Source organism: Ictalurus punctatus, chromosome 22, assembly GCF_001660625.3.
Source record: "Ictalurus punctatus breed USDA103 chromosome 22, Coco_2.0, whole genome shotgun sequence".
Classification (NCBI taxonomy): Eukaryota; Metazoa; Chordata; class Actinopteri; order Siluriformes; family Ictaluridae; genus Ictalurus; species Ictalurus punctatus.
Window position 1 is genome coordinate 13,063,644 of NC_030437.2, and position 24,037 is coordinate 13,087,680.

Consider the following 24,037-nt stretch of genomic DNA (forward strand, 5'->3'; position numbering starts at 1 on the left):
CAGTATTCGTAAATCATTATAATTCTGCTTAAAATCTTTGTACGTTTGTAATGATTACTTTCCATTTTTATAAACTCTATATACTGTATATAAAAGGCGTTATTAGTACTGTTCCGTGCATTAACAGTAATGTGCAAAAGTCTTGCTATTTCCTATTCAATGAAATGCTGTAGAGTAAATATGCCTTCATAAATAATGAAATTAAATGCTTCTCCATTTACAAAAAATACTATAAAGATCAGTAAACAGTAATAAATGAAACAAAGACGATATTTGATGAGATGAGCCTTAGCCTCGGATAGAATTAGTGCAGTTTTATAAGGAAATGAGCTGTAAGTTTTATTGAGCATCTTGTAGAACCAGCCACGGTTCTTCTGGAGACTTTGACTGTCGCACTTGCTTCTTATTTTTGCAGCAAAACCCAGAAACCTTCATTGTTTTTTTTGTCTGAAAAGTGTTTCTTACATAATATTCTGCTCTCTTTAATGACATACAAAAATTTTTTTGTAACATTTAATTTTGTGCTAAAATGTTTTTTGTACTGATTCCACCTATAATGTAGAAGTCTTAAAATAAAAAATCGATATAATTTATTATTTATAATTTTATTTTTATATATATATATATATATATATATATATATATATATATATATATATATATATATATATATATAATCTTAGTTTGGGCACCCTATTTTTTTTGTACAAACTTTGTTATAGATTTTTTTATTTCATGACTTCTACACTATAGAATCAGAATAAAGAACGTTTTAGATTCCCAATCATTAGTTTGATTATTAAGATTTTATATATATATATATATATATATATATTACAACAACAGTGTTGTTTCACTATTCATTATAATGCCATGTGCTGTAGTGTGCAATCTTATTATTAATAATAATTATCTTACTAATAATGACCTGTCGATAAATTATAATTATAAAGCAACTGTAATACTTATTAACAATATAAAACATTTACAAACAGTTAATTCCAGAATAATTATAAAAATACATAACGTAAAGACACAAAACTTCCAAAAATGTTCCAAAATGTCCAAAATAGGACATGGACACACATATATAACACTTAGCTTTGTATTTCTCGAAGATATGTGTGTCTTTGTCATTTCTGTAACTAATCAGGAATGGAAAATTTCCATATCACATTACAAAAATAAAAATGATAAAAAATGCTTTTAGAAATCAACAGTGCCTTAAAACTGACTTATAACAAGGAAGAATTTATAATATTACCATTAAGTCAATGATACATCATCATAACATATCATTGATTTTATTTGATGCACTCAGTGATGACATTTAAAAAGTTTATAATGTTGTTTAATTGAAAATGTATTATTATAGAGCTGTGCAGTAGAGAACATGACATTATGATGAATAGTGACACTGACACATGCATTACATCAAGTAATTAATTAGCAAGGAATTGCTTATAGAATATTGTTAGAGCTTTATGAGTCATTATTATAGTTTATAAAAACACTTACACGTAATCATTACCAACTGACTGATAAATTTGTGCTTTAGAGAAAGTGTTAACCGGAACATTTTAAGCATTCAGTGTCGTTATTTTTAGAGATTTATCCTCCTGGGAAGTTTAAATGACTGATATGTCGGTATTACAGTATATTTGTTGGAGTTTAGTGAAAAGCACTTAGGCCCTGAGTATTGGAAAGGATTTACATTTGTGTTGTTGTTAATTGGATGGTTATGAATACTGTGGTTTATCGTATGTGCAGCTATAATGTGAGTGAGAAGGCGGGCACTGTGGCAGTGACCGTAAAGAGGACCGGAAATCTGAACCAGTATGCCATCGTGCTGTGCCGCACTGAGCAGGGAACTGCCAGCTCCACCTCCACTGTTGGCTCTCAGCCTGGCAAACATGACTACGTGGAGCATGCAGGACAGGTACACACTTTAACTCACGCACAAACTATCTGATTCCCAGTTATATAACTGAATATAAACCTAGACCTAATACAATGGCACATATTTTTCATTTTATACTCCAGGACAATCTAATTTTATGTTCCTGAGAGATTCCAGCATCGCATCAGTGAAGCACTAGCTTTGTTGTTTAAGATATAAATGCATTCTCTCTAAGGAAAGATCATTTATCCACCCTGATTCTGCAGGTTCAGTTTGATGAGCGCGAGGACACCAAAGTGTGTACCATCATCATCAACGATGACCAGGTGTTTGAAAACATCGAGAGTTTTATGGTGGAGCTGAGCATGCCCGTGTATGCTCTGCTGGGTCAGGTGACCCGTGCCAAAGTGAACATCAATGACACTGAGGACGAGCCCACGTTGCAGTTTGACAAAAAGACCTACCACATCAACGAGAGCAGCGGCTTCATCTTTGTTCCCATTGAGAGAAAAGGTACATGTCATACTTTCTTCCATGATTCGTTCTGTTGATCTTATAAAATGTCAAACATGGGTCCTTTACTGAGTATATAGTTTTTACTGATTTTATGCTCTTTATATATTCTTGTATACGCAACAGCATTTTGTGGATTTGTGAGAATATGTAGTATGCGTACAGTTTATTTTCTTATTATTAAAATAATTGCCATGAACAGGATCCCTGAAAGGTTAAATTACATGAATATTTGATGTAATATTTTAAGAGTTGAATAATTAGCACAGGACCATTTACATTAATGTTCTGGTGTCACAACATTTTTTTAAAAAAATAAAGTCAACAGGTTGTACAGCTATATTTTAATCGATTAGTAGTTTAATACTGATATTCGGAGACAACAAACAGCTAAACCTGTACTGAAATCTTTACTACAACTCCAAGTTTGAAAAAGTTGGGACAGTATGGAAAATGCAAAAAAAAAAAACCCAAAAAAACCAAAGAGTCATTTGAAAATTCAGTTGACCCGGTACTATATTGAAAGCACATTATTAACATATTATTTGATGTTTCACTTTATGAATGTAATGTATTTTTGAAAATATATGTTCATTTCAAATCTGATGACTGCAACACACTTCAAAAAATTTGGGACAGATCACTGTTTACCACTGAGTAGCATCACCTTTTCTTTTAATAACACTTATGGCTGACGGCTGTTTTTTCCAAAAACTATTTTAAATGTTGACTCGTCAGACCACAAAACACGATTCCACAAAACACGATTCCACAAAACATGATTTGACCGGATTCCTTGAATCTTTTAATTATATTGTACATTGTAGAAGGTGAAATGTCAAAAATTCTACCGATTTGTATTTGGGGAATGTTGTTCTCAAAGTGTTGGATTATTCACTGACGCATCTGTTGGCAGATTGGCGAGCCTCGACCCATCCTTGCTCTTGAAGGACTAGGCCTTTTTTTGAAGGCTCCTTATATACTATGATTAGACGATTGCCTCACCTGTTTCACATCACCTTCTTATTTTAACTTGTCACATCACTATTAGTCCTAAATTGCCTTGTCCCAACTTTTTTGGAACGTCTTGCAGGCATCAATTTCAAAATAAACGTTTATCTTCAAAAAACTATACAGTTGAATAGGAAAAACATCAAATACCTTGTCTTTATACATTTTTTAAAATAAAGTCAAAGTACATTCATAAATCACTCCTATTTGTTTTTATTAGCATTTTCTCTACTGTCCCAGCTTTTTCGGAATTGGGGTTGTAGATTGTATTATAATAAGAGTTGGTAGGTATTTTTTCATGTCTTCTTATTGCAAGAGCTCCACTATATGTTGCGTGAATATGTTTCGTTTTATTTTTCCCTCATTTAATTATTCATTTTAAGCTGCTTGTGTCACACTGATAATTGACCTAAACACAGTCATACTCTGCATGTCATAATCTGAATGATATGTTTTCCTTCATCTCTTAGGTGACACCAGCAGCACCGTTTCTGCTCTTTGCTACACCATTCCCAGGTCAGCGCGAGGCAGCAGCGTCCACGCTCTGGAGTCAGGCTCTGACTATAAGAGTCGCAGCATGAGCTCAGACAACCGTGTGGTGCTGGGCCCTGGGGTCAGCATGTCTACCTGTGATGTCGCGCTGATCGATGACAGCGAGTACGAGTCGTCTGAGGAGTTCGAGCTGGTGCTGTCAGATGCCTCTGATAACGCCCGCATGGGGGACATCACAGTGGCAAAAGTAATCATCGATGGCCCCAATGACGCCTCCACTGTGTTCCTGGGCAATGCGTCTTTTAGCTTCAGTGAGGACGCAGGTCTGTAGTTTTGTTTTTCTTGATTGACTATCACAGACTATCACCAGGCTCTGACGGTACAGGTTTTTATAGTCAAATTAAATTCATAATTCATTGTGGAAATATTTCCATTTCCTCATATAAGGTCAATTAGCAGTTTAGTTGTTTCTAATTGGTTTAGTTGTTACTTAGGCTTTCTTGTTAGCCATTACTTGTTTATTTCTCAATTTGCCATTTTATATCATTTCATATCCAGTAGACAGATATACAGTAGCTGATAATCTTTATGCTGTAATAAAAAAAATTGCTGTACTTCCTATAGGCACAATTGAGATCCCGGTGTTGCGTCAGGGCAGTGACCTTTCCTCCGTGGCGTCAGTGTGGTGTGCCACCCGTCCAGCTGACCAGGACTCCGCCACTCCTGGAGTGGACTACATCCCCAGCTCGAAGAAAGTCCACTTCAAGCCTGGCAAGACTGAAGAGGTATTACAACAAATCTGCAAGGAATTATTTTACACAATATTTGCATTGATAGAGAATAAAAAAAAAACATCTTCGTTTTCTCCAGACTTGTAGTTTGACCATCATGGATGACATCCAGAACCCCACTATTGAAGGAAAGGAGTCTTTCATCGTCTTCCTCAGCTCTCCTAATGGCGCTGTTCTTACAGAACCTCACGAGGCTATAGTTTCTATCGTTGACAGCACACAAGATCGTACGTAAAACTACTAATCGTTCACATTCCATGGCATTGTCTTTAAAGTGTGTTGAATGAATCTGAAACCTTTTGATTCTTTTTTTTCAGTTCCCAGTATGCAGTTTGAGAAGGTGGCATATACAGTCAAGGAAAACGATGGAGTCCTGCACATCCCCATCGTCAGGACGGGCGATCTGACTTACAAATCCTCAGTTCGGTGTTTCACGCGCACCATGTCTGCGATGGTGATGGATGACTTTGAGGAGAGGAGGAACGCAGATGTCTCTCGTGTGGTTTTCCTCAATGGAGAGAAGGTGCTATTGTCTCCTGCTTTCACCTCCTCAAGAATGCATGTGATCTCAGTGATAAACATATACGGAGTTTTCATAAAACGATTCCTACGACTCTATTGAAGGTTACGTTACGCACATGTAATTAAGTGTCCGTATTCAGATTTAACTATAGACCTGAAACAAAGGCATGTCTATTAATGCAGCAATATTACTCTTCTTTCATTTTTAAATAGATTATGTTACATCTTATTACATTTAATAGCAAAGGGGGGGAAAAAATGCTGAACTGAAGTTTTTGAATCTGAATACAGCTTGTTGTGGGTATATTCTATAAAATCTTATACATGACTTTGCATTGCAACGCACTAAGCTTGGACCTTGGATCTACAGGTGAAGAACTGCACAGTGCACATCAATGATGACTCAGTGTTTGAACCCGAGGAAGAGTTCCAAGTCCACCTAGGCACACCACAGGGGGATCACTGGAGTGGAGCCATGATCGGCGTCAATGACATTGTCACTGTGACAGTCACTAATGATGAGGATGGTAAGGGTTTTCATAGCAGTTAGTATGTAGATTTTCCTCCAGACATTGTAATGTTCCACATCTCCAGACAGAGATTGTCATGTGATTGTTATCATCTGCATCAGAAGATCTTTTCAATTTCGGATGATGATTAAAGTGTTTTTATTTTTATTTTTTTGTGACTTGTATACAAGTCAGACCGGGTTAACTGATTCTAATTATTACACTTATTCACTGTCAGCCACATCAGTGTTTTCGGGTTAAGAGGTTAACATGAACACTGATGGTATCTCGTCATCCACATTATTGAGGACGGATGCAATATGAACTAATTGGATTGGTGTAATGCTGTCTGATAATATTCGTGTAGTTTTTTATTATATACCACAGAGATGTTGAATTCCGAAGGTGTTGATTAATTTTCTATAACGTTATGTAACAGCACCAACGATTGAGTTTGAACAAGCTTCTTACCAAGTGCGAGAGCCTCCTGGTCCGGATGGCATTGAGGTCCTGAATATTAAAGTCATCAGGAAAGGAGACTTGGACCGCACCTCCAAGATCCGTTGCAGCACCAGGGACGGATCAGCCCAGTCTGGAGTAGACTATAACCCTAAGAGTCGCGTTCTCAAGTTTAGCCCTGGTTAGTCAAAAATTTAAATCCATTCTTCAGTGGCATCAGTGAACTTTTTTTGTAGACATATAGTACCTTGTGGCCTTGAAATCCTTCCTTTGGTTGTTTCCTAGGTGTGGACCACATTCTCTTCAAGGTTGAGATCTTGTCCAACGAGGAGCGGGAGTGGCATGAATCGTTCTCGCTGGTACTCGGCCCCGATGACCCAGTGGAAGCTGTACTTGGAGAAGTTACCATGGCAACAGTCACTATTCTCGATCAGGAAGCTGCAGGAAGTCTAATCCTTCCTGCTCCTCCAATCGTAAGACCTGGTTTTCAGCACCATTTAATGTATTGAAATTGGACCATTGTTTTTTTCTGGTTTTTAGTCACTCTCGTTATATTAACTTTAGCTTTCATATTTTCAGTGAATTTTCCCTCTTTGTCTCTCTCCCAATTGAGTTATTACCAGTTCCTAGTTTACAGTACCCTCTATTCACGATAATGTTACAAACTTCACGATAACGATTTGTAAGAACATTTGAGCACACGTACAGTGTTCAAAGGGTTTCATTCTCATTCTCATGCAGGTAGTGTCGCTCTCCGACTACGACTATGTCCAGGAGGTGACGAAGGAGAACAGTAAGAAGTCTCCATCTCCAGGTTACCCTCTGGTCTGTGTGACCCCTTGTGACCCCCATTATCCTAAGTACTCAGTAATGAGAGAGCACTGCGAGGAGGCCGGCATCAACCAGACCTCCGTTCATTTTAGCTGGGAGGTGGCAGCACCCACTGACAGCAGTGGATCCAGGTCTCCATTTGAGACAGTCACGGACAACACACCTTATACAACCGTCAACCACATGGTTTGTCCTCGTAGATTTTTTTGAAAGTGATTTCCATCTATAGAATGCAAAACATTGCATATTACCTAAAAGATTATTTTGAATTGTTCCCTTGTTCATAGTATCAGATTGACCATGCTATGAGCACTTTCTGATGTATTCTACTGTTTCAGAGTCTTTTTTTTGTAGAGTTTGCAGATTAGAGTGCCAGAGTAGAAAAGTATAAAATGATTTTATCAGGTCTTTTGTTTTTCATGATTACTTACTACACAGGTTCTGGACAGTATCTACTTCAGCCGGCGCTTCCATGTGCGTTGTGTGGCTCAGGCACGAGATAAGGCTGGGCACCTGGGTACGCCACTAAGGAGCAACATCGTCACCATTGGAACTGAAGGCTCCATATGCCACACCCCAGTGACCACTGGAACTGCTCGTGGCTTCCAAGCCCAATCCTTTATCGCCACACTAAAATACCTGGACGTCAAACACAAAGAGCATCCCAACAGGTGTGTAGATAAAGGACACTTTAACAAAACACAGACTTAACAAAATATAGACTTAAAAGCACATATTGTTTGCAAGCATTTAATAACCACAGATCCGATTTGCCTGATCTACAGGATCCATATCTCAGTTCAGATCCCTCATCAGGATGGTATGTTACCTCTGGTGTCCACGATGCCCCTACACAATCTGCACTTCCTGCTCTCCGAGTCCATTTACCGCCAGCAGCACATTTGCTCCAACCTAGTTACCCTTAAAGACCTGCAAGGCATCTCTGGTAAGCAACTTTTTCTGCAGAGGTATTCTTACAACACAAAAGGCATTCTATCAAACTCTTGCTTAATCTTAATCTTTGAAATATTACTCAATTAATACTCACTTGACCTTTCTTTTATATATTGGTGTGTTTCTTACCCAACTTTTCTGCTTTCTAGAAACTGGCTTCCTGGACGATGTGTCTTATGATAGCATATCCTTGGGTCCTGGCTATGATAGGCCCTACCAGTTCAACCCCAACATCCGTGAGCCCAGAACTATCCAATTATACAAGCATCTCAATCTGAAGAGCTGCATCTGGACTTTCGATGCATATTATGACATGACCGAACTTATCGACGTATGTGGGGGATCGGTCACTGCTGACTTCCAGGTTAGCCACACTAATACATATTCTAAATGCATTCAATTACTCACCCGATACAATGTGCACACATTAGCACATTTATTTACACTTCGTAACAGTGGATGTTTCACTCAACTTTAGATTTAGTTAATCATTTAGTTAAACATCAATTAAAAAAAAATCTATTTAAATCATTTTGTACTCACAGAGCAAATGTCAGAACTTACAAGCCCTGGCAAAAATGATGGAATCACCACACTTAGAGGATGCTCACCCAGCTTTTTCACTTCATAGCAAATAAACAAATCACAGATGTGACACAAAAAAATTAGTTTAATATCTGAACATTCTGGCTTTGTGAAACGTACCTCAAACAAATTAAATTAAATTCTTTTAATTAATGGCATGTTTTTGTCCAGACCACATTGACTCCTGTTTCCGCCCATTTGTTTTTCATTTGTTTTGTTGTGCATCTTCTATTTTCAAGGCATATCGCTTTGAGCTTTCTATCCTGACACTTTGACATCTTCCTCGGTCTCCCCGTATGTTTTCCTTTTATAACCTTCCCATTTTGTTTATACTTGCACCAAATTTTAGACACAGCTGACTGGGAACAACCAACATCTTTTATCACACTCTGTGTTGGATTTCCTTCTTGAAAGCGTTTTATAATCCCTTCCATTGTTTCAATTGACAGCTCTCTTGTTGGGGCCATGTTTCCTTTTAGAAACTCCAAAGTTAAGGTCTGTAAGCACTCTCTTTTAACTGCAGACTAATTTGCGTTTTTAGACACTGGTAATTGTTTTAGAAATGCAAATTGCTTGATCTGGGGGAAAAAATGTGCCTTAAGTAAAATAATGATTTATTGAATGTTTGAAGTGTGTTTCATGAAGCCAGAATGTTAAAATTTTTAAACAAATTCTTAAACAAAATTGTTTTGTGTCATTTGTTTGTTTGCTGCAAAGTAAAAAAGCCGAGTGAACATCCTCTATGTGTGGTGGTTCCATAATTTTTGCAAGGGGTTGTAACAAATAGGTCTAAGAATATGAAGTAATTTGAGTTGTCCAAGTTTGCTAAATGGCAAATCGATACAAATGATACATACTTTAAACTTCTATAACTTTGCTTCTGATTGAAATATATGAAAAAGAGAAACACATTTTTCTGTGTGTGCCACTCGAAAGCTGTTGCTGTTGCTATGTTGGTAGGCCCTGTGTGAAAGAGTAGGCCATTTACATACAATTTGACTCAAATCCTATACAGCAGGTCTCTAGATATGACTATATTGAGATTAATTTGCTTGTGGTCAGTTCGGCTTTATGTAATTGTACAGTGTATGCGTTTGTTTGTTTCAACAGGTGAGAGACTCAGCACAGTCCTTTCTAACAGTGCAGGTTCCTCTCTATGTGTCCTACATCTATGTGACCGCGCCTCGAGGCTGGGCCTCCCTCGAGCACCACACAGAGATGGAGTTCTCTTTCTTCTATGATACTGTGCTGTGGAGGACAGGTGTGTGTTGTATTAGTACTAGTAGCAGTGCTAACTATCAAAAACATTCTTACATCCACCTCATTCACTTTCATATAGTGTCACTTTCACCTAATCCAGATTATTTGAATTGTCTCTGGGCCAAACCTGATCACTACCAGACCCAATTTATAACCATATAATTACTCTGCTCTGTATTATTTTAACCATGTGCTGTAAATATTACCAGCTGCTAAGCACTCTTTAGTCCATGTCCGTCTTCTGAAGACTGATGCATCTGTTCTCGTTCGCCCTCTTGCAGGCATTCAGACGGACAGCGTGCTCTCAGCCAGACTGCAGATCATCAGAATCTTCATCAAAGAAGATGGCCGGCTAGTGATCGAGTTTAAAACGCATGCTAAATTCAGGGGTGCGTTAACACCTTTATGTATTGATTATACAGATCTGTCAGAATCAATATGAGAGCAAATTTCAAGTGTATATTATAGATTTTGTTTATATATTATGTATATGTAAAATTCTGTCTTGTTGCAGATACTTGTGACTTAAAACGACAAAAATTCACTGATGGCTTCACAGTTTAGCAGTAAAAAAAAAAAGAAGAAGTTTTTTTGTTACTCTGTTTGGATTATAATCCAGCACTCCTCAAAGTGTTGTATTTTTATTTATTTACTGTTGAAGTCCACAGCTTTCAAACTAGCTTTTCACCAATCATACATTTAATACACGTAGTAAACCCATACATCTATTATAATCTTTTAAAAATTATATTAAATATTACACTACATATGTATTTTGAGTGTTAAACATGGGTATCAAAAACTAGTGAAAATAGGCATAGGTTTCTGAGAGTTATGTTGCTTTTTTTAAGTAATTTACCTGCAGATTTCATGGCACAATTCAAACTAAAGAGAGCTGTGAGTGGATGGAACTATTTTAATTCTTTTTTTAAACTATGCAAAGTATGTCTTTAAATGATATTTCTGAAACAGCTACAACACAGCATACATCTTTGTCCTATAGGTCAGTTTGTTCCAGAGCATCATACTCTCCCCGGGCACAAATCTCACCTGATGGCACCGGATCACCTCGGGGGCATTGAGTTTGATTTGCAGCTTGTGTGGAGTGCACAGACCTTTGACTCGCCATACCAGCTGTGGAGGGCCACTAGCTCCTACAGCAGGTACTGAACACAGATCCTGTTATTTCAGGACACACTGGTGTTCCTAGCTTCCCAAAGCTAATGATGTATTTCCTGTGTGTTCCAGGAAGGACTATTCTGGAGAATACACAGTCTTCTTAATTCCCTGCACAGTGCAGCCCACTCAGCCGTGGATTGATCCCGGAGACAAGCCTCTCTCCTGTACAGCCCACGCTCCTGAGAAGTGCGTTTTTTCTAATGAATACATGCTTCATTCTGCTTAGACCGGTGTTGAAATAATTAAGTGGTGACATTAATATCTATGACATGGTCTTGCAACTTCTGTTCCCTCCCTGGTCAACAGGTTCCTGCTGCCCATTGCGTTCCAGCAGACAAATCGTCCTGTTCCTGTGGTCTACTCTCTCAACACCGAGTTCCAGCTGTGCAACAACGAGAAGGTGTTTATGATGGATCCTGCAACCACAGACGTGTCCATGGCAGAGATGGACTACAAGGGAGCGTTTTCAATGGGTAACTCTTCCTCATTCTGTAGAGGCTATTTGGCTTTATATTGAATCTTTTTTTTTTTCTATGCACATTTTATTTGATTTCAGTTAAAGCCTGACCAGAATTATTTTATTCTATTGTTTTCTACTGTGTGAGCGTGCTACATAGGTTACAAAAAGAACTGGCTGGGGAGTTTTTTTTTTTAGTTTTTATAGGAAAAAAGTATCTCACATAATGTGCAGTGTAACCATGACAATGCTTTTACCCGTCATAGTTAATGTTGGCTAACTAACTAGCCTAACTTGCACTAGATCAGATTTATTACTATTGTTAATAAAGCTTGAATAAAGATTGGTTTAGAGGAACTGAGAAGAGGAGCTGCTTGTGCGACTTATAGAATATACAGCCAATTAAATCCGTACTTTCACAATGTGTACTGTTGAATGTCCCCAAAATAGTTATTTTTAGTTATATTGCAACATTGGAATATTGGCAATTAAAGGTTGTTGTTAATCTCCTTATATTCAGTCATTAACAAGATAATTTTTTCCCCTTAACATAGTTGTCTCCTGAGCTGCTAATTGATTGTTCACAAGACGATTGACGTCACCGATACTTTTCTGAAATTTTTCTGATTATTATTTTTTGTGTGTGTGTGGCTATGCCAGTTTCCCATAAGATTATATGTAGAATGAGTACTGGCAGTTGAGAAACCCTATGAAAGTAGACATCCGTGCGTGACTGGTTAAAATGGTAATGCCGATGCACACTAAAAATGCAGTGATGGACTGAATAAAAGCTATTAACACCAGTCTTCTTTCCTTTTGTCAGGATGTTTGTTTGAATTACTTCATGGATATACATTATAAGTTCGTAAATATGCTGTAAGGCATCAACTGTTTAGATCATATTTACATTATGATACATTAGATAAGTGAATAATTAGTGTTAATTAATGTACTAAATGTATGCTTATACTATAACTGCAGTAATGGCTGTATAAATACATGTCATGTTATGGTGTTGTGTAGGCCAGACTCTGTACGGCAGGGTGCTGTGGAATCCTGAACAGAATCTGAACTCGGCCTACAAGCTGCAGTTGGAGAAGGTTTATCTGTGTACAGGACGTGATGGCTATGTACCCTTCTTCGACCCAACGGGCACGTTGTACAACGAGGGGCCTCAGTATGGCTGTATCCAGCCTAACAAGCACCTCAAACATCGCTTCCTGCTCCTGGTAAACTCATACAAGTCTCTGCACTCTGTTACTATGGTCTGGCAGCTTCCTTTTGCTCACTGTGTTGCTGGTTGGAGGAAACGCAAGTTTATTCGAGATTATTGTTTAAATTTGCACTTAGTTGCATTTAGAATTCTGAACTGTGACTCTTTACATGGCTCTAATGTCTCTGTGTAGATTTCATTGAGATTATTGGTTATGTTTGATAGATTTGAAAGGTTTAGTGCAAGTTGAACATTTCATTTTTACTGTCTGCCGTCATTTTAAGTCAGTTTTCTGTATTTTCTGTTAAAATGGCTGTAAGTGATCTTAGTGGTTATTGTTAACTACCAGCAGCCTGGTTAACCACTGAAGGACTCCACCATCCTCGTCGCACCTTTCCTTAAACTATCTTCTCTTCACAGAATAAACAATGTGGAATGGAAAGACAGAATGTGTAGGAAATTTGTTTCAGTTCTCTAGAGCCATCATTTATAATATATGCTTCATCAACACATTATATTTGTCATTTTTTAAAATATATTGAAAATATATACTTCCAGTTTTTGGGGTTCGAATCCTGCCTCTACCCTGTGTGTGTGGAGTTTGCATGATCGCCCCGTGCTTCAGCGGTTTCCTCCGGGATTTTCTTCCCCTAGTCCAGAGACATGCGTTGTGGGCTGACTGCCATTCCAAATTGTCCATAGTGTATATCAATGTATATGAATGTGTGTGCGATTGTGCCCTGTGATGGGTTGGCACCCCGTCCAGGGTTCCCATGCCTTGGGCCACGAGTTCCCTGAGATAGGCTCCAGGCTCCCTGTGTAGGATAAGCAGTATGGAAAATAGATGGATGGACATCATACTTATCCATTTATATTTATATTTAATGTTGTGGAATGTTCACAAAGCAAGTTAGGTCTTATCACTTACATTATAGTCATTTCCACACCAGCTTGTCTTTTTCCTCTCCCTTGAAGTCTTGAAGACTGTGGCAGAAATCTTTCTGACTTACTTCCAAAAATGCTAAATGTATATCTCTTTACAGAAGACGTCACAATACTCTAGATTACGCATTTTTGTCAGATAAATATCAACTCATATTTGATTCTGTTTATTATTAATTTTAATTATATGCCATACAAGTCCGCTGTGAATGAGTTGTTACTGTAGAAAGAATAACGTATTAGAATATGTGCATTAATATAAACCTGTGATTTGCGTCAAAGTAAGCACTATTCGTTACATTTGACAGGAAGACAGCTTGTGAACACCTTTCATAGAATGTGTGCTCCCAAGCGCAGTACCTGAAAATTGAGAATCAGAGTGAGTCAAAGGAGTTCTCTTTGTCTTGTAGGATCGAAAGCAGCCTGACGTCTGCGAGCGCTACTTCCATGATGTTCCCTTTGAAGCCAGCTTTGCATCAGACATCCCCGAGCTGCAGTCCATAAGCACAATGCCTGGTGTGGATGGCTTCACCATGAAGGTTGATGCCCTCTATAAGGTCAGTGGACATATATCTAAGACATTGGATTTTTTTAGCCTAACATTTCAGTCTAGTGAAAATCCATATACCAGTGTGAGAGATTTTAAATCTTGCCCTTCAGCCATTTGCCTCAGTCTGTTAGCTTCTCTAAAGAGTAGAGCCAAGCCTTGACTTCATGTCCTTGGGGAACTTGGCTACGGCTCTTGGTTGTGTTCTAAGGAACCATTGTGTTTGCCTTCGAAACCAAAAGCACACTGACTAACATCTAACATGAGCTAACATCAGTCTTTTCCACCTTTAGTCGAATACAGCACATATCCCACTGGCACCACTATCAGCATTGTGGGTAATGCAGGAAACATGTAAACAAAAGAAGTTTGGATTTTGAAAACAGCTGAAGATCATTCATTAGTTATAAAGATTCATATAAGTAGTTCAGGTTGAATTTTCCATTTAAATCCAGTTAAGAACATTCCAGTGTTGTAGCTTGTTGGAGAATGTCGAATTCTTGTGATGTTTTTGATGAGAGATTTCCTTTTTACCAGGTGGAGGCGGGACATCAGTGGTACCTCCAGGTCATCTATGTCATTGGTCCGGATTCAATCTCCAGCCCCAGAGTACGTCGTTCTATCAGCTTAGCATTAAAACGTGACCTGAGCGAGCAATCTGTGCTGGACGAGTCACTCATCTACGACAACGAGGGCGAGCAAGTCAAGAACGGAACCAACATGAAGGCCCTGAAACTCGAGCTCGAACCCTCGGCCAAGTTCGACTCGCACACGAGCGGCTCAGTTGGGGGTGGTGTAGCAGCCATCTTCCTGCTCATTCTGCTGATCCTGGCTTCCTGCTTCCTGTTCAGGAAGTGCCGGATGGTGGACAACAGGAAAGCCATGAAGAATCCCAACATGGAAGAGTATCCGCTGAACACCAAAGTGGAGGTTGAGCGACTTGAGAAGAACCTGAAGAATGGCAAGTGCAACGTTAATCTTCTCAGCCAGAGCGCCGACACCTGGAAGGTCAACGGGGTCAAGGTCAAGCAGGTCAACCTAGAGGTCAAACTGCACAACAACCTTAACGATGGTACTGAAGTCTGATCTGCTCAACACACAAGAACAGAAACTAGAGTATTTAAAAAGACACTGTAAAAACAACTATTTTCTATTACTGTCTGTAATAATGGAGAGATGTTGTATGAGATGAGTATTTTTATACGACCCTGAGAGGGGCAAAAAGGGAAAGTCTGTTTGCCAGCTATGCAGTGTAAAGGATCTTGCAACTGAGCTACCTCAGGAAGTTATGTCATCATATTGAATGATCTCGTGCTGATCTCAGTCTGAATTTCAGTTTGCATTTATACTTTTTTTTAATTGTTGACAAGGAGTTTATTTCTTTGACATTGTGACATTTGTATCATTTGTTATTGATACAGCAATCAGTGGTAGCTCAGCCACGTCATCACTTTATTTAAATGCATTTCATTTTTGCTATAGTTTGATTTACCCATTTCAGTAAAATCACGATCAAAAGTATTAAGCACAGGTTATGTGCCAACACTGTTCTGAATTAGGAAAATGATGTAAATACCTTCATAAAGTGCAATTACATGATGACGTAGTCATCTCTCATACCAGAGTTTTTGTCGATTTTTTTTTCTTGTTGCTTGATCACCATTGTGCCACATTGAATTTTACCAAGTGCGATTTTTGAGATTGAATCCAAATACAACACCGTTATTACATATTGTATTACTGACTATTACTTTTGCAAGCAGTAGTGCTGTCGTTTTTTTAAACAAACCGTAACTTGAGTGTTTTGTGCTAATCCACAATGTTTTACTGTGTCTCTACACTGTTTTTTAAACCCTGTAGATTTATTTGACTGAACTGCACATACAATCTCCATCAGTATCCAGTGACATTATTGACGAGAGATGATTGCCATATTATCTCGCTTTATTATTATTATTATTATTATTATTATTATTATTATTATTATGTTATGCTCATATCATGTCATGTGTGACACATTCAATGTACCTTGCTGCACAGATGTTTTCCAGTGTTGTGTTTTTATGATTTTGTTACATATCACATGGTGCTTATGTGACACATACAGTCTGCAGTCATAGCGGAGCATGATATTTTGTTTCTACTTTTTTTTGTCTGTTTTGCACAATGCAGTGCCTATCGAGCAGTAAAGAGAACGTATGGTGCTATGATTTGTAAGAAAATAATAATGCTCTTGATGTAATGCCTGTACTATGTGCCTTTTTAGTAATAAAAAAAATATCTGTAAAAAGTTTTATTATTTATAATGTCTCTTATTATTCTGTGCCATTTTCACTCCTCCGTCTGCTCTATGCTCTGGGTGTGAGCTTTGTGAGCATTTCTGAGGAATACATTTCATGACTGTAGTCTCTTTTATATAGTCCGATGGTGGATTTCACACCGCTTTCATCAGTAAGTAGGTCTCGTTAAATAATTGAATAATAGGATAATGAAGATAACAGTGGTGTTGCCTGAATACATGAATAAGCAAAAAGGAAAGAGAGATTATTTTGTCAGGAATGCTAACTTTGCTGTTAAGTGTGCCTTCTTAAAAGAAATAAAACTGGCCCTTCATTTTGGACATCTTGGATGAAAAATGCAGTTGCAGCAATGACTGCAAGTAACAAATATTTTGAGGTAAGGAGAATAATTACATTTTAAAAAAGTAATAGACACAAAAACACACTGTACAACCAATGCGCCAGAGTTTGTTCGAGATCAGACCTACACAAACAGCATGATGAAGACCAATGAGCTGTCAAAACAGAATCAAGTCTGGGGCAAAGATCTGGTCAAGAATCAATCAGAGTTCTGGTACACCTCTGGTACAACTGGTGAATATTGTAAATGTGAGAAGACTATACTAATAAATATGCACTACACCAGATTTCCAGTATCCATTTTAAACCAGCTCACAAAACCCCCCCCCCCCTTTTTTGCCAAGAGGCCTCTTTTCTCAGCCCACTCTTACCAGGGCTGTGAATTCCACTCCAAAGCACAACAACTGTCTTTCTCTTTTTCTCACTTCCTCATACAGACAAGATCATTTCGCTCTTACTTTCACTGAGTGTGTATTTGTTTTCATTTTGTATTTGCAATTCTACACCACTCCTTCTTTAATGTTGACGCTTGCAATTTATTGTGAAAGTGTCAATGTAGATGGCTAAATCATCCTAGGTCATCGAGTGCTTTTCTGAAATACCAACATTAAAATGAGATGTGTGTATGTTCTTATGTTCTAGATAACCCTTATCAGACTACATATGTAGTCCCTAAAAGTTAGAGGTCATCAGTAAACCCAAAACTTTGGACTATGTCATAAACATGTGTCTGCCTTTCCAAATCCACAGACACCCTTATATTTGCAGCACATTTTCAAACCCTACACATTTCTGAACATTTCATCTGCTATTCAGCCCAAACTACATACACTGTATTAAAATGATAGGAAATATTCCATCTCACATTAGCTATTCCTAGTTTTATTAAGACTGCAATTAGAATTAAATTTGATCATACTTCAGCCAATTCAATTAAAGTGACAAGTCAATAAGTAGTATAAATATGAAAACTATAAACTATGCCACATAGTGGTTGATAGTGATCTTCACCAATATAACAGCATTTTTAACAAAAATCCTCAGACCCCACTTTGTGCTGGATATAGAGTAGAAGAGATCATTGACCAACAGGGGGCAGCATGTTCTCAGACTCTGAAAAAAACTATCTTGCAGTCTGAGGTTATCCTTCACAAGGCATTTATTACAGAAATATTGTCACAACCACGTGACCACACTCCTATATTATGCAATCTCTCTACCAGTCAACCAGAACTGGTAACCTGATTCTGCAAGTATGAATACTGCTTCCGTTTTGAGGGCTTATGTTCCTAGATGTGGAACAGCCCTGGCTTGACTAGATGTTCAAGTAAATAAAAAAATTGCCTGCCTTTTGGGCTTTATGTGAATAATAAACACTGGTTGCCAAATGACAATATATATGTTTAATTTAGACATAAATACATCATATACAGACTGCAAAGTTTTGCATCCCCCATCGTTTCTGTGCCAAAAAGTTAATGCACCTTCCAGGTAAAAATTAAATACGTATATCCTGCAACAACAATGAGACTGTGAACTACAACTGAAAATGCAAATGCTACTCAGATCAAAGTAGGTTGGGGGTAGTTATTTGGGGGCGTGGACGAGTTGGAGTGGGGGTGGGTTTTGTAAGAGGGTTAGGGTATATGAGTTCCTAGACTAATGGTTCTAGATGCAAATTCTTGCAAAGAGTTTAAAACTAAGAGTTAAATATTACAAATAAATAAACTTAGTGATCATACAAACATAGTGATCACTACAACAATAGCAAATAACCTGGAACTTTCCCAGCTAACAATTATTGGTTTCCAAAACATACTGGAAACGTTTATTGTTTGTTGAGTTCAGCGTTCAAGCGTTATGTTCCAAAAACCTTTAAATAATAATATTATTATTATTAAAAATAAAATTACTATAATAATATTTTACACAATGGCCTATAGATGTAATACAATTTCTATATAAATGTTTACCTTAACAGGCTGTCGGTACCTGAAACGTTAGTTATGTATACAAAAAATAAAACCTAAAATCAACCTCTGGCAAACCTTCAGAAATCACTTTAGAGAACATTACAGAAACATTCCGAAAACAGTAGTTTGTGGTTAAAAAAAACCCTACATGCAACCTTTGGTGAACTTTGAGAACTTCCCATAAGGTAACATTACAGGGACGTTCTTGGGACTTTACTTTGTATTTACAGGGGGGAAAAAAACTGTAAGCAACCTTTGGTGAACTTTGAAAACGTCTCCTAAAAGGATGTTACAGGAACATTCGGTTTGTGGTTACAAAAAAAATTATTCCATTCCCAGATGGTTCTAAAAAAAAAAACCCCAAAGAGAACCAAAATACTAATGCAATCTGTGTTCACTGGGTTGTAGTCATGCCTCTGAGCCAGGGATCATACAATGATGATTACACAGATCCATGGTTCTCAAAGTGGGCTCTGTGATGTATGTATCCAGGGCGGGGTCTTTGATTTATTTATTTATTCATTTATTTTTACATGAAGGTGGTGGTCGTTACTATTACCTAGTATTAAGTTATCATAGTAGTAAGCCGATTTGACAGGTCACTTGAAATGAATGATTGATCCAAAAGAACTATAAATTCAGGTAGAAGTGATATTAACTTGAATCTAATTGGCAATTTCCTTGAAACCAGGAAGTGTTGCTATCATATCTAGATGAGTGAATAAAAAGCTCTAATGAAGCTTGAATGAATTAATATGAAGGCAAACAGCCATCCTTCCATAGTTCTTAACATTAAATCTGTGATGTGATCATATCATAATGTGGTGCTTGGAAATGCAATGATTGGTTGCAAAAAAAAAAAAGTTTAAGAAGCCCTGATATACTGTAGATGACTCAGTCTGAAACACAACTCATTCCTCATCTGTTCATTCACTTTGCCGTTCCCCAAAATCTTCCTCAACCAAACGGTAAAAGAGGCTCTGATGAGGCGGACGGTCAGCCGCGGCGTCCCATCAGAAACTGGAGCGTGTGGCTCACACACCAATCATTACAGCAGCACGGCTCGCGCACGCACACACGCGCTCGAGTTTGGTTGGCGCGCGCTGAGTAACAACAAAACCTCCCACTGCACTCGGTCACCAGAGTTACGGAGTTTCAGTCGAAGGCGTGAGTGGAAAGCCTGGTTATGGTCGAAATAACCGGCGTTCATCGCCAAACTCGGGCCAAGCCGCAGGTCTGGACTCTGTAATGTCGACTTTATGAGACGAGCTGTCCGTCTAAAAGGGCATTTTTTTGAGGCGGGCGGCTAGCACGCTAAGGAGCTAACTCGGAAAGGGGAAGTGTGGAGGAGGCGTTTTCTCCACTCAGAACACTTGGCTAACGTTAGCTCGCCTAGCCTAGTGGCCACACAGCCACACACCCACCCGAGTGTTGGGGGAAACTAATCCACGCCGAGCTGAGGAGTTTGTTTGTCTGCGCGTTTGTTCTGGACACGAAGAACTAACTGACCCCTGACTTGTGGCGTTCGCTACCGAGCCGAGAGGTCTAACGTTATTAATTCGTGGGTGTTCGTAGCTGGCTAGCAATCCGCTGTCGGAGTCGTAATTAGCGTAACCGGCGTAAAGAGCGCTACGGTAACGTCGCGAGTTGCGTTAAAAGCGTAGCCCACAGTTGGAGGGATAGAGCCGCTGGAGGAAGTCTATCATGGTGTTCAAGTGACTTTTTCGCTCTCTCACTCTCTCTCACACACATATACACAGAGCTCGCAGGACTAAGTGAGGCTGGAGATGAGCAGATAGAAGTGGTGAGAACGGTTGGTTTTCGTTCGGGGAGGAATATTCGCTAGAAAGAATGAAGAAGTTTTCGCGCATGCCGAAGTCGGAGAGCGGAGGACTGGGAGGTGGTTCGGGCTCCGGTTCCGGTACCGGAGGCAGCAACTTCATCGGGAAAGTGTTCGCTATTGGGAGATACCAGGTCACAGTGGACGAGCTCATCGCAGAAGGTAATGAAGGGATTTAGTTTTGCGGTAAAGCTTGTTTTGAAGACTTATTATTTAACAACTCATTTTATTGCATTAATATTTAATTAGTTGTGAATGTAGTTTCACCTCGAGCTCGTCGTCCATCTGCTTTTTTTTCTTCTTCCACAAACACCCCATAGTCCGAGGTGTGTCCCAGTGGCCTGCTCCATGTACTCCACTTGACAGTTCTTTACTAGGTTAATCTATAATCTTAATCCTCTTCGACAGCTCCTTCTTTTTCTTGACTCAGCTCTATTACTTTAACTGATCAGGTTCCTAACTTTGGGGAGGGAACCTCTCATCATTTAACCCCTTAGACTCTTATTCTATTAATATCTAGACCCGTTTTCCATACCTGCTAAAAATGATCCTTTACTAAATACAGTAAAACTAATGTGGGTCATAAATTCTCTGGAGAAGAAAAGATCTATCCAGGTACAAACACTTGTCACCTTCCATCTTCAGGAACATTTTGTGCAGTTTAGTCGAATATGAGTAGGGGAACTAGAGGAAGGTACGTAATCGCATCGAGCACTGTTCTGTCCATCATTTTTTTTTTTTTTGCATAAAACAACAGCTCGACTTTGCTTACGATCAGAAAATGCCTCTGGCTTTCAAGTATATGAAGACGACTGAAATTACTGCAGCGTACGTGTGAAGTGAGAATGCTCAGAAGCTCTTTGGTTGGATGTTGTGATGTGTGTGTGTGTGTATATATACACACACACCGGTACATTTACTTCATGAGGAACGTGAAGAAGGGGGGGAGGCACCGAACAGCGCACCCCCAGCCCCCCCCCCCCCCCCCCCCCCCAACAAATGTTAAAGATATGAAGAGATTTTACAGTAGGCCACAGGAACCCATTTCTGTTTAAAGCATGGTAATATCAAATTAAATCAAGTCTAGAAGTTCTAGATTGTAAACGTACTACAAATCCGAGCCACTAAAAATATATATATGATATAGAACATTTTCCGCTTAAAATTAGGCTATCGAAATACCATGAATAAAGCTCAGTACCCTCGAGGGTGAACTTTGACTTCGGTCTTCCTAGCATGTGGCCATCCTGTTGTTGCAGTCCTACGCACGTCAGCTGCTTGGCCTTCATGAATCATGGAGTCAAATCTCCCACCCTCCACTAGTCAAATTCCCCTGTTTTAACAGGAAAGACTGTGGCACAGTTTTCCCCCCCCTGTGAATCCTGAAACGAAAGCAAAGCAGAGATGAGGATGAGAGAAGATTTGTCAAGATATGCTTTTTTTTTTTTTTTTTTTTTTTAAAAACAATCCAATGAGATGACTTCAGAAGCTCCTAAAGCTTTGCACTTTAAGGAGTTGTGGATATGACATTTGAAATCAAATTGACTTGCATAGTGTCTGTATGAACCTAACAATTAATATGTTGTCACGTGACCTTTTAGGTAGAATGTAGATATTAAAGTACATACGTCAGGTGTAGTAGTTCATCCCTTTTATGTGTTCAGTCTCAACAATCCCTGTGAATAAAGTGCATTTTAAAGACCTCTGTATGGCTGCGTGATTAACAAAAGGATCAATTACAAACCAAAACAGATAAATCTGGACAGTTTCATGTCTCGTTTAAAGTGATTATGTTCTCCTTTGGTCTATTGTTTCAGAATAAGGTTAATATTTGTGTTGGCTTGCCCTTGCTTTACAGTATAAAAATGATAAAGCACAGACTTATGATCTTTTACATATAGCTTGTTGGGACTACGAAGCTTTGTGTCAGATGTTCTTTCACTTAAACCCAGACTATGCGCAGCCCTTGTCTTATATTTCAAGTAATGCGAGTAGCAAAGCTTTCCTTTTTGCGAAATGTCATTTTGTGCATTTCCAGTTAAAGGGTCCCTACACTGTGAAACATGCTGACTGCACAGAATTGGGAAACTTCTCTACCAGTGCTCAGTTTGAGTCACACAAACATCTGTAGAGTTTGACTGAGTCTCGCAAGTTCCTTTTTCTTCATTCCTTCCTCCTCTGTGCACTCGGGGATTGGGGGGGGTGTTTGAGCCAAACAGCCAGTAAAGCTGAATTTATTTGTTCGTGGTTGATTTACATGGCAGAGAAAGTCTTTGTTTTTTTAAATTGTTTTGTGGTGTTTTCACAACAGATGGATCTCTTGGCCAGTACGGATATTGAAATGCCATTTTCATGACAGAAATGAAACTTTTCATCCACGCTGAAAGACGAGAGGGAAATGCATACACAGAGAACACACATGCTACTGGAAGCAGGAAGATCATACTATTTGCACATTTCACACTCAGTACGTTTCCATGGACAACAATATGATATTAAGACGATACTCTGATTAAGAAACTAGCATGTAAACAACGATTATTGATTACCTTAATCCGGTTAAAGTCATACTCGAAGTAAACACAAATCAAATTAAGACATATGGAGTATTCTTGTTTTAGTCGCATTATCGACGTGCATTATAGACATGTACACACCTTAATCACACTATTAACGTCGTGTTTTCACCGCATTCTGCGACAGGACACGTACACATCCGGCAGTGCTCAACCGTTTGACGGCAAACAAGAGAGCACGGCTGCGTCCGAAACCACATACTTACCTGCTGTATAATAGGAGAAATACACGTATTCAGGTAAGTATGTGGTTTCGGACGCTGCTCATGGCTTCAAGCAGTCATCTATTTGCATGTATAGCACGACAAATAATTACCTGCACTTGAAGCTTTCATAAAGTTAAAAATGAAACACCCAAAACTGTATATGGTCCCATAACGAAGACGAACTGTATGTTGATACGTAAAATTCTGGAGGGAAGGGCGTGGCATGGGCACATAATGACGTGTGCCGTTAATCGATCTCTGTTCTATAACATGTAAATGGGAACATGAAAGGAGAAGTCTAAAAGCAACTCGTAAACACCTTAATCACAATATTGTCTTACTCAGAATAAGGTCAATCATTAGATTACTGCTGTCCATGTAAACGTAGTCATTGTTTCAGTGGTTTGACAGATGGATCAGCAAAGATATATAAGTAACAGAAAACTCTTGGAAGAGGGGAGGAAAAATCCATTAAGTTTGTAATTAAATTCAGTATTCATTTATCTAGGGAAAGCGCCCATGTTTGGTTGGCCAGAACGTTAAGTAACTAAGCTAAAAGTTTGTGCCTAATGTAATGTATAGCGGGAAAGTTCGCTTATTAAGTGCATTAATATAGACTAAATGTAGAGGAGGATTAT

General features: G+C 38.6%; 2 protein-coding genes across 5 annotated transcripts in view; both read left to right on the plus strand.

The window, feature by feature from the left end:
- fras1 (Fraser extracellular matrix complex subunit 1) overlaps positions 1 to 16,446 on the plus strand; it is a 139,243-nt gene extending 122,797 nt beyond the window's left edge. For both annotated transcript variants that reach the window (XM_053674449.1, XM_053674450.1), the window contains 21 exons: positions 1,771 to 1,939; positions 2,167 to 2,413; positions 3,895 to 4,239; positions 4,541 to 4,701; positions 4,787 to 4,934; positions 5,025 to 5,230; positions 5,600 to 5,756; positions 6,178 to 6,378; positions 6,483 to 6,670; positions 6,939 to 7,214; positions 7,467 to 7,699; positions 7,814 to 7,974; positions 8,132 to 8,346; positions 9,678 to 9,828; positions 10,109 to 10,216; positions 10,831 to 10,990; positions 11,076 to 11,192; positions 11,313 to 11,479; positions 12,487 to 12,692; positions 14,029 to 14,175; positions 14,703 to 16,446. In XM_053674449.1, the coding sequence (XP_053530424.1) occupies positions 1,771 to 1,939; positions 2,167 to 2,413; positions 3,895 to 4,239; positions 4,541 to 4,701; positions 4,787 to 4,934; positions 5,025 to 5,230; positions 5,600 to 5,756; positions 6,178 to 6,378; positions 6,483 to 6,670; positions 6,939 to 7,214; positions 7,467 to 7,699; positions 7,814 to 7,974; positions 8,132 to 8,346; positions 9,678 to 9,828; positions 10,109 to 10,216; positions 10,831 to 10,990; positions 11,076 to 11,192; positions 11,313 to 11,479; positions 12,487 to 12,692; positions 14,029 to 14,175; positions 14,703 to 15,251 (4,312 nt within the window). In that variant the 3' untranslated portion in view covers positions 15,252 to 16,446. The remainder of the gene's footprint in view (positions 1 to 1,770; positions 1,940 to 2,166; positions 2,414 to 3,894; positions 4,240 to 4,540; positions 4,702 to 4,786; positions 4,935 to 5,024; positions 5,231 to 5,599; positions 5,757 to 6,177; positions 6,379 to 6,482; positions 6,671 to 6,938; positions 7,215 to 7,466; positions 7,700 to 7,813; positions 7,975 to 8,131; positions 8,347 to 9,677; positions 9,829 to 10,108; positions 10,217 to 10,830; positions 10,991 to 11,075; positions 11,193 to 11,312; positions 11,480 to 12,486; positions 12,693 to 14,028; positions 14,176 to 14,702) is intronic.
- Positions 16,447 to 19,848: 3,402 nt separating this feature from the next.
- bmp2k (BMP2 inducible kinase) overlaps positions 19,849 to 24,037 on the plus strand; it is a 48,243-nt gene continuing 44,054 nt past the window's right edge. For all 3 annotated transcript variants that reach the window (XM_017451928.3, XM_017451929.3, XM_017451930.3), the window contains exon 1: positions 19,849 to 20,779. In XM_017451928.3, the coding sequence (XP_017307417.1) occupies positions 20,629 to 20,779 (151 nt within the window). In that variant the 5' untranslated portion in view covers positions 19,849 to 20,628. The remainder of the gene's footprint in view (positions 20,780 to 24,037) is intronic.